The sequence below is a fragment of the Jaculus jaculus genome, chromosome 22, assembly GCF_020740685.1.
Source record: "Jaculus jaculus isolate mJacJac1 chromosome 22, mJacJac1.mat.Y.cur, whole genome shotgun sequence".
NCBI lineage: Eukaryota > Metazoa > Chordata > Mammalia > Rodentia > Dipodidae > Jaculus > Jaculus jaculus.
This window is the reverse complement of record NC_059123.1, coordinates 8,029,808-8,043,038: the sequence shown is the minus strand read 5'-3', so window position 1 is coordinate 8,043,038 and position 13,231 is coordinate 8,029,808. Positions and strand designations below refer to the sequence as shown.

The 13,231-nt window shown below is 47.4% G+C and overlaps 1 protein-coding gene across 2 annotated transcripts in view; it reads right to left on the bottom strand.

The window, feature by feature from the left end:
* Positions 1–255: 255 nt before the first annotated feature.
* The window catches only part of Rassf8 (Ras association domain family member 8), a 60,929-nt gene continuing 47,953 nt past the window's right edge, over positions 256–13,231 (bottom strand). The window contains exon 4 of one of the 2 annotated variants that reach the window (XM_045139492.1): positions 256–395. In XM_045139492.1, the coding sequence (XP_044995427.1) occupies positions 342–395 (54 nt within the window). In that variant the 3' untranslated portion in view covers positions 256–341. Of the gene's footprint in view, positions 396–12,239; positions 12,655–13,231 lie in introns of those variants that run through there. The other variant, XM_004664434.2, reaches the window with a different exon arrangement.

The following is a 13,231-nucleotide window of genomic DNA, read 5'->3' as shown; positions in this document are numbered from 1 at the left end:
AGCAGCCCTCCCCTTTCTTTGGCTCTTACATTCTTTTATTTTATTTATTTATTTTGGGGGGGATGGAGAAAGACAGAGAGAGAGAATGGGCATGCCAGGGCCTCCAGCCACTGCAAATGAACTCCAGTTGCGTGTGCCACCTTGTGCATCTGGCTTACGTGGGTCCTGGAGAATCGAACCTGGGTCTTTAGGCTTCACAGGCATGCGCCGTAACCGCTAAGCCATCTCTCCGGCCCTGGCTTTTTCCACTTTTCCACTACCTCTTCTGCAATGGTCCCTGAGCCTTGGTGGGTGTGATAGAGATGTCTCGCATAGTGTTGAACATTCTACTGTTACTCTGCTCAGCAGTATGGGGAATTTTGAGTCCCTCCAGTGGCCACCATCAGAAGAAGATCCTTTAACGAGAAATGAGAATAATATTAAAGCTGGGCGTGGGGGTGCACACCTTTAATCCCAGCACTAGGGAGGCAGAGGTAGGAGGAATGCCATGAGTTCGGGACTGTCCTGAGGCTGCATAGTTAATTCCAGGTCAACCTGGACCAAAGTGAGACCCTACCTAGAAAAACCAAAATAAAAAGAAAAGAAAGAGAGAGAGAGAGAGTAGCCTTAATCTATGGACATAAACATAAGTATTTAAGGGGAAGTTTGGTGGGTAGAGTATACCCCTTTAGCCATATATCAGTAGTAGTTCCCCTTTAAGGCCTGTCATTTCCCCAGCCATAGACTTTTGATTAGGTTTGCAGTGCCAGGCAGGAATTCCCTTAAATCTAAACAGACAACAGTTGGTTTCCTAAATAACAGATACGCCATCATTGCATCAGTTGGTTTCCCTAAGGTCACACAAACAGGAGTGCGTCCCAAGGTTCAGAACCAGCAGGGTTCCCCAAGGTCACAGACACAGTAGGGGATCCCCACGGTCACCGAAACAGAAGGGCCTCCCCAAGGTCACAGAGACAGTGGAGCCCCCAAGGTTACAGAAACAATAGGGGATCCCCAAAGTCACAGAACCAGTAGGGGATCCCCAAGGTCAGAGAATCAGTAGGGGGCCCCAAGGTCACAGAGACAGTAGGAGCTCCCAAGTTCACATAAACAGTAGGGGCTCCCCAAGGTCACCGAGATAGTGCTCCTCAAGGTCACAGAGGCAGTGTGGCCCCCAAGGTCACAGAGACAGAAGGGGATCCCCAAGGTCACAGAAGGAGTACATAAACAAGAGCCAGGGAGGAGAGATTGGATTGCTTCCAGCTTAGCTCCAGGGAGGCAGCTGCCCTGAGGGGTCTTCTGAGAGTCGCCCCTGGGGTGGCCTTTTCCTCCATGCAGCTCGCTGAGACCCCCCCCCAGCCCCCACACACACTTCTGTGAGGAACCCCAACAAGGTTACTGTTTGGCTGCACTAGCCTTGGGTACAATCGTTTCGTTGGTGGTGTATTGGGGGGGTAGCAGATGGCTGTTGTTGCCTCCGCAGGAAGCAATGACAAAGGGTCCCCAGGCTGGGTCCCACCTCTTCCTCCTGCCCCTCCTGAGTGCTGTGGCTATAGGTGTGGACTGCCAAGCTCCCAAGGTGCCCAGCTGGACACCTATTCTGGTCCCCCGCCCCCAGAATTAGGAATTAAACCTAGGACCTCCCCATACTTTGCAAGTCCTCTACCACTGAGTGATATCCACCATTTCCCAATTACTTTTGTTTTAAACTGTATATATACACCAGGTGCACGCCTTTAATCCCAGCATTTGGGAGGCAGATGTAGGAGGATTGCCATGAGTTCGAAGCCAGCCTGAGACTACATCATGAATTCCAGGTCAGCCAGGATAGATTGAGATCCTCCTCGAACCCCCCCCCCGCCAAACGAAAGAACATATATATATATATATATATATATATATATGAAGACAGCCTTGCTTAGTTGCCCAGCATGGGAAAATATTTTTAAAAAAAGAAAAAGAAAAATACAGGGCTGGAGAGATGGCTTAGCATTTAAGCACTTGCCTGGGAAGCCTAAGGACCCCGGTTCGAGGCTCGACTCCCCAGGTCCCACGTTAGCCAGATGCACAAGGGGGCGCACGCATCTGGAGTTTGTTTGCAGTGGCTGGAGGCTCTGGCGCACCCATTCTACCTCTCTCTATCTGCCTCTTTCTCTCTCTGTCACTCTCAAATAAATAAACAAAAATGAACAAAATTTAAAAAAAATAGGGGACTCATGTTCAAAACTGCGTAGAACTTTGCTGTTTGGGGGAATGCTTTCATTGCACAGAAGATTTATGCCCTGAGGAAGTACTAAAGTAGCTTTTCAAGGTCACTCCGTAAACAGTAGAAAATTTAGTCTAGCACCTGTTCAGTTTTCACAACAGCTCTAGCTTTTAATCTAGCCTGCTCCTAATGTTTTCTCTTCAAATGGGAGATAAATATATATTGGTATAAAGATTCAGAACACAAGAAGGCAATGAGTTGGCTATACTAAGGTTTTTTTTGTTTTATTGTTTTTGTTTTTGTTTTTTTTTTTAAAGATACAAAGGCTGGAGAGATGCCTTAGCAGTTAGGGTGCTTGACTGCAAAGCCAAAGGACCCAGGTTCGACTCCCCAGAACCAAGGTAAAGCCAGAGGCACAAGCTGGTACACATGTCTGGAGTTCATTTACAGTGGCTGGAGGTCCTGGCGTGCCCATTCTCTCTTAAATAAATAAATAAATAAAAGTATTTAAAGAAATAAATGCTAAATAAATTAAATCATAATATTAATATCCAGAGCCGGGGTGGTGGCGCACGCCTTTAACCCCAGCACTCAGGAGACAGAGGTAGGAGGATTGCCGTAAGTTCGAGGCCACCCTGAGACTCCATAGCGAATTCCAGATCAGCCTGGGCTAGAGTGAGACCCTACCTCGAAAAAAAACAAAACAAAAAAAAAATTAATATCCATATAAGGGCTTTCCTCTGAACTTGAAAGTCTTCAAAGCATAAGTAATTGAAGTGATATTTACTGGCATGAATACAAACCAAAAACTAGGCACACGGGAATCCGCGGGCAGTTACAGGCGACAGTTGCAAGATCATAGATCCAGCCTGTGAGGGTGAACTGAAGGGCAATGTCCTTGCAGCTCTGGGTCCAACAATGACGAAACAGAGCCTCCTGCAGAGGGCGTCAGATGACCAGGCTGTGGCAGGTCCTGGTGGCAGGCGGGCTGGAGAAGGGAGCTTGCCAGTGGCAGCCGATGGAGAACCGGGAGGGTTGTGATATCAGGCTTTCCCTGCAATGCCTGCCTCGGGGCGGGCAAGGTTCCCAGTCCGTCCTGTGCCCGGCGTCTGCCGCAGCCCAGCCTGGCGCTCTGTCACCGATCAGTGATGGGTGGGGGCGGGCTGTGGGCAGCGCGTGTCCTGAGCTGTGATAAACAGACTAGCCAAGTCACGAGGAACTGTTCCCCGTTCGAGGACTTGCTTTGATGGATGGCCTTTCAAGGAGAAGGGTGGACGTGGCAGACTGCTTCAGGTTTGCACGTCCAGACCAGGCACAGTTACGGAGGAAGGGATGTTTAGTGAAGCTCACAGATCCAGGGGAAGTTCTGTGATGGCCAAAGAAGTTGGCCTGCCTTCACAGGTCCAAGGAGAGAGAGAGAGGGGGGGGGGGGGGGGGGAGGAGCCACAAGCCACACAGCCCACTTCAAGAACTCCAGGGAGAACTCAGCCACTTTGCTTATCTTTAGATTGGAATCTTAAAACCACCACGCCTGAGGGCTGGACCCTAAGATCCACCTCCTCTAGCCAGGTAGCTGCAGATCCAAACTATAAACTAATATAACACTGAATAGAGGCCGGGCGTGGTGGCGCACGCCTTTAATCCCAAGCACTCGGGAGGCAGAGGTAGGGGGATCACAGTGAGTTCGAGGCCACCCTGAGACTCCATAGTGAATTCCAAGTCAGCCTGAACTAGAGTGAGACTCTACCTCAAATCCCCCCCCCAAAATTGAATATATTGGGGGCCATCTATTCAAACTATCAGGGTAGCTTAGAGTCTTATTCCTGCAGAGACAATTACTCCACTTAGCTTCATGTTAGGTTAAGCGCAACAGACCTTGGAAGAAACGGGCGGAGGCTGGGGGCCCTGGACAGTAGGGAGGTGAGCAGATTCCGCAGGTGGAGTGGGCACACTGGAGTCCGTAGCTTCAGGGAAGAGCCTGGACCCTGAGACAAAGGACAGCTAGGCTTTTGCGTGGCCCTGGAGCTTGGCCAGGCTGACTGTATCACCTAAGTGTCTGGGCGAGGGACGGAATGCAGCGTGAGAGATGAAAGGAGAGGTCGTCACGAATTGAGTCCACTGAGAGATACAGACACACACCACGCATCTCCAACTCGAGTGTCCGTGCCTAGCGTCCGTGACGCACGGGAAGACGGATGACAACAGAGGCTGTCAGACCCCTGGATGCCTTGGCCCCTAGTCCCTCTGTGTCGGTTACTTTCCCGTTGCTGGGACAAAACGCCCAACCGGAAGCGGCTCAGGGAAGGAAAGTGCTGATGACAGCTCACATGGTGGGCAAAGCACAGCCGGGCAGGCAGCAGGCATCACATCAATAGGGAGAGAGCAAAGAGAGACCAAAAGAGAGAGAGAGAGAGAGAGAGAGAGAGAGACAAATGAGACTGGGGCTGAGCTGTAACACCCCAATGCCAGCCCCAAGTGACATACTTTCTCCATCAAGGCTCGACTTTCTTTTTTTTTTTTTTTTAATTATTTATTTATTTATTTGAGAGCGACAGACACAGAGAGAAAGACAGGTAGAGGGAGAGAGAGAGAATGGGCGCGCCAGGGCTTCCAGCCACTGCAAACGAACTCCAGACGCGTGCGCCCCCTTGTGCATCTGGCTAACGTGGGACCTGGGGAACCGAGCCTCGAACCGGGGTCCTTAGGCTTCACAGGCAAGCGCTTAACCGCTAAGCCATCTCTCCAGCCCAAGGCTCGACTTTCTTAAAGGTTTTATTGACAGTCTCCATTCATATACACAATATACCCTGATCATAATTCCCTTCCCCCTCTCCTATTTCCCTTCGCTGAAGCTCTCTTCCTTCCAACTTGTCCCCTATTTCCCTTCGCCGAAGCTCTCTTCCTTCCAACCAGCCATTCTAATATTTTGATATCATCCTGCTTGTCCTTTGGTGTTTGCTCTCTTACTGTCCAGGTCCCGTGTAGGCAGCATTAGACCACAGGAGATCATGATCGCAGCAGCCACTTTGTGCCTGGAAGACAGCATTCCAAAGCACTCCTCGGGCTGGAGAGATGGCTTAGCGGTTCAGGTGCCCGCCTGCAAAGTTGGAGAGTGCGTGTCTGAATCTCCAGATTCAACTGAGGTCCCACGTAGCTAGACGCAGTGACACAAGTGCGCAATGTCACACATGCACACGAGGGGGCGCATGGGTCTGGACTTCGTTCGCAGCGGCTGAAGGCCCTGGCATGCCCATTCTCTCTCAGCCTCTCTGTCTCAAAAATAATAAGTAATAAAAAACAATGACAAAGCACTCTTCCCCATCATTTGGCACTTACATTCTTTCTGCCAGCTCACTCACAATGGTCCCTGAAGGTTAGAGTTTCCATAGCCACCGACTGGATTAAGTACGCAATATGTGAGTCAGTGGGGACATTTTATGTTCGAAGCACCGCACACGGGCCAGCACAGTGGGATCAGATGCTACAGACCTTCTCAGGGTGGCTGACTTGGTTTTTCTGTAAGTTTTTATTTATTTTTTTTTAATTTATTAGAGTCAGTGAGAGAGGGAGAGAGAGAATGGGTGCGCCAGGGCCTCCAGCCACTGCAAATGAACTCCAGACGCGTGCGCCACCTTGTGCATCTGGCTAACGTGGGTCCTGGGGAATTGAACCTGGGTCCTTTGGCTTTGCAGGCAAGTGCTTTAACTGTTAAACCATCCTTCCAACCCTGGCAGACTTTTTAAAAAAATTTTTATTTATTTGAGAATGACAGAGAGAGGGGGGAGAGGGAAAGGGAGAGGGAGAGGGGGAGAGAGAGAGAGAGAGATAGATAGAGAGAGAGAGAGAGAGAGGGAGAATGGGCACTCCAGGGCCTCCCGCCACTGCAAATGAACTGCAGATGTGTGCGCCCCTTGTGCATCTGGCTAACCTGGGGAATCAAGCCTCGAACCGGGGTCCTCAGGCTTCACAGGCAAGCGCTTAACCGCTAAACCATCTCTCCAGCCCTGGTAGACTTCTCGCAAGCGGGTGGCAGAACAGTGTCACTCAAGCAGGAGCACAGCAGGGTAGATGGGACTGGGTCACCTCAGTACGTCATCGTCTCTGTTCCTGCTTCTGCTGTTTTCTCCTTTACTACCAGTACCACTGGCGGAGCCAGGAGTGCAGGAGAGAGGCAGAGGCTGTGTGGAGTGCAGGACCCGGCTGTGGAGCCAGGAGAATTTGTTAGTCACCTGACTTGGGCCAGGAGTCGGCTCTTAAGCAGCGGACTGGAGATTCCTCATGTCTCTCAATGCAACTCACATTTATTGAGGGTGCATTACAGACCAGTGCCTGGAGTGAAGAAAATAGGTAGTGATCCCTGTGGCCCTTACAGTTCAGTGAAGATGGACCAGGCTGGGTGACAGGAGAGCTGGAGAGATGGCTCAGCAGTTAAGGTGCTAGCCTGCGAAGCCTAAGGACCCATGTTCGACTACCCAGATCCCACCTAAGCCAGACGCACAGAGGTGAGGCAAGCGCAAGGCCGCACGTGGCCACCAGGTGGCGCAAGCATCTGGTGTTCATTTGCAGAGGCTGAGGCCCTAGCACGTTAATTCTCCCTCTCACTTTCTCCCTCAAAATGGATAAATAAAATAAATTTAAAAATTTAAGAAAAAAAAAAAAACAAGCGTGACTGGGAACAAAGGATGCTACCCCATATTCATAGGACGGGTAAACCTAATCTGGGGTGGAGAGAAGAAAGATGCTGAATCATGTGGGTTTTTTGTTTGTTTCTTAGCTAACATCAGTAGGGCAGGAACAAGGGTTTTTGAAGGCACAGAGGAAACTTCTCACAGGATCAGTCTTTGGAAGTGACAGGTAGTGTTCTACATGACAGAAAATAAGAGCAAGGGTGTCTTTTCATAGGTAGTTAGCCAGGGACAGAGGCCCAAAGAAAACATGGGTGCCAACCGATCCTAGCTGGGTTAGAAAGAGGCCACTCAGAGTCAATCACCTTCTGGTCCTGGGCCTTGAAAGTCTTTCACGCACTTTCCCCAAACCTGTTTCAAGCCCCATGTTCCTCCTGTGGTGATCAGACCTCCTTGCATAACTGTACCCTTTGGGTGGTAGCTCCCCATTTCTCCCCCTCCTCACCCCTGGCGACTAGATGTTCCTATGAACTTGGTGTGTTTTAGATTCTATAGGACTGAGATCAAACAGGCTTTGGTCTGCCTTATTTTACTCAGCATAGTGGTCATAATGGTGCCGGTATGCTCTCTCCTAACTTCTGTTCCATCATCCATGGAATTTCACGGTCCCTTTATCCACTCACCCACGTGGGCTCTTAGCTTGAGCTCACCACTGTCATTTTTCTTTTTTTTTTTTTTTTTGCTGACCAAGCTTTAGGTGTAGTATCTAATCTTTCCCATTTGTCAGAAAGAACCACGACTCCCAGGTAAATCAGATGGGCCCTACAATAGAAAGAGTGTCCTCAGGCTTCGCTGAGCCATCTCTCCAGGCCCTTTCATCATTTCTTACGTAAGCTCTGCTTTGAGGAAGCAGCTCTCTTTTGAACAATAGATAGTTCTAAGCATTGTAAGTCACTCGATTTTCACACATCCGCAGATTTTCTGCAGATCCTGGCCGAGCTATCGTAAGTTTGAGCTATCCACCCCCACTTCCGTTCTGCCAGCTTCTCCCGCCGCCTTGGGCGATGTGCACACGCCCGGTGAGTGAATCTGTTAGGCACAGCACAGACTGGTAGATACAGTGCTAGGAAAACGGGACTCTGGCAGAGTAGAAAAGCATAAACTACAGAACTAGAATTAGGGCTGAAGAGATGGCTTAGTGGTGAAGGCACTTGCCTGTGAATCCTAAGGACCCAGGTTCAATTCCCTAGTGCTCATGTAAGCCAGATGCACAAGATGGTACGTATGTCTGGAGTTCATTTGCAGTGGCTGGATGCCCCAGTGAGCCCATCCTGTCTCTCTGCCTCTTTTCCTCTGTTAAATAAATTTTAAAAATTTATTAAAAAGTTTTTTTTAATTTTTAATTTTTTTAAATTTTTATTTATTTGAAAGCGACAGAGAAAAAGAGGCAGAGAGAGAGAGAGAGAGAATGGGTGCACCAGGGCCTCCAGCCACTGAAAACGAACTCCAGACACGTGCGCCCCCTTGTGCATCTGGCTAACGTGGGTCCTGGGGAATCGAGCCTCAAACCGGGGTCCTTAGGCTTCACAGGCAAGCACTTAGCCGCTAAGCCATCTCTCAAGCCCTAAAAAGAATTTAAAACACTAGAATTAGAAATGTAAATGAAAAAAATCTACATATATAAATTTATTCTTACTTTCTTTGGCATCTTTGAAAGGAAACAAAATTATTCAGTAAAATATTTAATCACATAAGAAACAAACACACTGTACTTCCCAAATGAATCCTGAAAATTTATTATTTGAGAGATATCAGATAGTAATCCTCTGCTTTACAGCTCATGATAATAATCAGAAAATATACATTTTGAAATGAAAGGCAAAAGGAAATATTACATATGATACATATTACAGAGTTTTATTTGTCCATAAACAAAGCAGCACGAGAAGCATATTCAGGGCCCACAGTCTGTGACGTGGCGAGTTTCGGTTTAAAGCTGCGATAACTCAGATCCTTCTAGGGTCAGTGAGAAAGGACACTGGGAAATACATTTCGAGCTATCACCATGTCTGGCTGTAAACCTAGAATTTTAGCCTCCCCCCCTCCCCCCATATATATGCATTTACTTTATTGCCTTTATATTTCTGCTGGTTTAATATCATTAGTATACTAAATAGTCATCTGCATTTATTTGGTTTCTAAAAATATATAAAACGCATCGGGAAGAGCTCCTGCATCTTCCAGGCAGTCACGGCCCCGGCGTCAGGAGCTCCTCGAAAAAATGCAAAGCAGCAATACTGAATAAATAGTTGATTGTGTGACTTTTGATACAGCTGATGGCCTTCACCCAGAACTCAAGATGCTACAGCAGCAGCACACAGGCAACTGAAAACCACTGACATAACAAAAAAAAAGTATTTACGAGCAGGAGTTTGGCATATGGAGACTAATACAGACAAGAAGAACGCAAATACAGCATCGTTAGGTACAAATCAATTAAGGCCCAATTTGTCAAAGGCAATGTACAACGCAACGGCCCATCTGCCCATCGCTTCTGCGTGCCTGAAACCAAGACTGCTTTTCTGCAGAATTTCCTCAACCTGTCAGAGCTTTGGCGTGGAAAGATGTTCACAGAAATGACGACTTCTTTTCTCCAAAATCCTCTTGACTCTTACTCACAAAGGAAGTTGCCTTCCACTGCGGAAGTTCATTTGGTGGGAGCCCGTGAGGTTTTCTTGTTACACATTTTACGTATCGGGCTGGAATGAACTCTCGTCTGCAACTAATCAGCTCCAGGCATTGATAATGTGCTCACTCGTGACTGGGAATTAAGAGGACAACTTCTATTAACACAACTGAAGCCGTGTATGTATGTACACATATCCCTGTGCATTAAGACAAAAAGCCAACGCTGGCAGACTGGAATATCTCATAAGGAAAATAAGAAAAGAAAAAAGGGGTCATCACCTGTGGGTCCTTGTATGAGGACAGAGGTCGAACTGACCAGAGTGATTTCGAAGTATTTGTGGTTAGAGAAAAAACTACCTCACTTATTACTTGTAGAAAATCACAATAAAATGATCCACAACAGCATGAATAAAAAAAAAAACACAAAAATTATTTGTAATCTAATTTATTGACAACCTGAATATTTCCCCTGGATGCAAAATTTTATATTTGGTATTTTTACATACCATTATCTATGCCTCTCTGGAGTATACCCAAAGATGTAGCACTTAAGTTAATTCATATGTACTCACAACAGGTAAAAATAGTCACAAATAACTAAAATATTTTCAGATGTTACTATAGAAATTAGTTGTTTTTTTCTCCCCCCTCTATTTAAAAAGATTTTAGAAAACATTCCTCAGGTACGTGCTTCCAGAAGAGCCACAGCTGATAAGGTATTCAGCGTTCTGGTTCACACCAATACTCGCCTCCCATCCAGGATGCAACGCTTCTGTTATATATGTTTATTTACTTGTGAGCAGAGCAAGAGAAAGGATGAATAGGCATGTCAAGACCTCTCACCGCTGCAAACTCTAGACACATGCATCACTTTTGCGTGTCTACCTTTACATGGGAATCACGCCAACCCAGGCAGGCAGGTTTTGCAAGCAGGCACCTTTAACTGCTGAGCCTTCTTTTCAGCCATATGTAAATAAGCTCGTGGAGATTATGGGACGGCATAGAGACTCACAGAAGTTAACTGTGACACGGTCTGGAGACTACCTGGTTCCAGCTGGTGGGAGGGCACTGTCTTTCCTTAGAATCAGTTAGCTCTGATAGTAATTCACAGCAACAGAATGATGCTGACTCTGTGATGTTCTCATGTACCCCAAGGCATCTTCGTGACTTTTTGCTGTTGTTGTTTTTGAGTCAGGGTTCCACACTGGAGCCAGGCTGGCCTGGGACTTGCTGTCCTTCTGCCTAGGCCTCCAGAATGCTGGGATTATGGGGGTGCACCAACACGCCCAGCTTCATCTTTGTAATTTTTAACGACAAAGTTGAACGTAACTACGGCTTGGCATTTCATTTCAAGTTGAACTCAATGAATTCACATCACATTTTACTTTGTGAATAAGGCTTCAATTTCTCTGACTCAGAATAGTATGGGAATCTTTAAGAATGAGGGATGTAAACCGGGCGTGGTGGCGCACACCTTTAATCCCAGCACTCGGGAGGCAGAGGTAGGAAGATTGCTGTGAGTTTGAGGCCACCCTCAGGCTCCAAAGTGAATTCTAGGCCAGCCTGGGCTATAGTGAAACCCTACCTTGAAAAACTAAAAAAAAAAAAAAAGCTGCAAAATTATTTTGCTTTTTAATTATCTCGATTTTTAAATAGATGTAGATATGAAGTAACAGTTGTTAATTGGGAGCAAGTGTGTCCAGGCGGTGTGCCCAAGATGAGAATCATTTATTTCTCAAGGTTTTTTTTTTTGCAGTAATGGCAAGAACCACTTGCTGAGTCAAGAACCCGAGGCAGGCGTATGCTGCCTGGCCGCCCTCTGTCACGGTCAGCTCACCGGAAGAGCTACGTGTTCTCATAGCCACTCACGGGGAGCCCGAGCAAGCAAGGCAGCAGTCTCGGAGTTCATTTAGCCAGAAATGAGGCGTGTGTCCGCCTTCACGCCTAAGACCCAACCCTTTCCTGTAACCACGGGAATACTGTGTTAATCCACTTTTAAAATGAAAATATACTTTGATGTAAAAAAAAAAAATACCCACCTGCCATCTCCTCTCCCTTTGTGTCAGTGATTGGGGAAAGCAAACCAGTCCATATGACACGTTACGGGAAGCAAGTGCCTACCCGTGGTGTGGATGGAAGCAGACCACACGCAGGAAGTGGACTGCTTTAAGATGCAGCGCGATTCCCAGAGTCTATCAGCTTGACCCTCAGGTGCCTGCAGCTCCTGTTATGTGAATACTGAGGTCAATGAGCGGAGAGGAAATGAAAAGGCCGGGCAGGTGTAAGCCATGTAGGTGTCAGGAAATGCCATGCCTGTTTGGATATTCACACTGCATTTTTGTTTGACTGTCTGTGACAGACTGCAAACCTTCTGTGTGTGTAACTTACCCCATGAAAAATACTTCTGTCACATAATGCGGTTATAGATATATGTTTGGGACTATTGAGAAGGTTAAATTCCAGAAAAGAAACCTGAACTGTTTCACCTACGGAAGCAATGCTAGGGGAGGTTCATAGAGCGAGTGCAGCGCCTCACCTGGAGCTCGTCCGGACGCTGGAGCGCCCGTGATGCTTGCATAGCTGTACGTGGCGGCGCAGGGATGCGGTCTGGCAACATGCACACAAAATCATAATCACACTATTTAACACAGGTCACAGGATAAATGCGAACATAGTAAAAAACATCAACATCCACACTTTATCAAGTACATGGAATAAATTAAGCTAAGCCAGTCACATACTTCTCTTTACTCTTAACGCACGGTTTATTTGTGTATACACTATAGTATAATACTGCCCTAATGCTCACAGAAATGAAGGCTTTGCAGCGCGGCCGCGGGACCACGACGCGTCGCTGCCGCTCCCTTGTCCTTTAGCATCAGCGCACAGGCGTGGCTCGGAGTGGTTTGCAACTCAGGACAGAAAAGGTACAGTGGCTTGTGAGACGTCCTCTGTTCATCATTGGCACAGACCGAAGACGGATTTTTCTTGTCCTTGGTACCTTTGCTGGATTTCTCCCTGAAGACAGACAACGTTATACGTAGATGCCTTCGGGGTTAAAACCCGATGAGACGGGATTTTGTAGAATGCGGAGGTTACTGGGGAGCTGCCGCGATGAACCAGGTCGCTTCAGGGACCCAGCCTGGAATGGCGCCTCTAAACGGGAAAGAGACAGTCAGCGGTGGGTGCTGCTGGCCAGGAGCTCTGAGCACTGGGGTCAGCCCTGGCCCAGGGACCGGACAGAGAACTGCTGAGAGCAAGGGAGGAACAAGGAGGCTCCAGACTGGAGGGAGTCTACCTGAAGAACCAGTTGATGCAAATAGGAACAGTGAAAGGTATTTTTCAAAGGTGAACTTTTAATTTTTTTTTTTGCTTTGTCTTTCCTCTTTCCTTAGTTTGTCAAGCCACATGCATATGGTAATGGGGAACTTATTTAAATATCACTACAATTCAGTAACAAAGACTTAGGAGAGGAAGAAGGGACTTGAGAGGAGTTAAAGAGCTAATTAGTACAGTACGATCACATCATCACGTACACGTCAGTAAAAAGTTTAATAACGAAGCAGCTTAGGGGAGATGGCTCAGCAGTTAAAGTTGCTTGCTTGCAAAGCCTTCTTGGCCTGGGTTCAACTCCCCAGGGCCCATGTCAAGCCAGAGTTCATTTGTAGTGGCAAGAGGCCCATACACTCCCTCACACACAAATAAAGCAGTGGTGGAGATTTGGGATTACAGC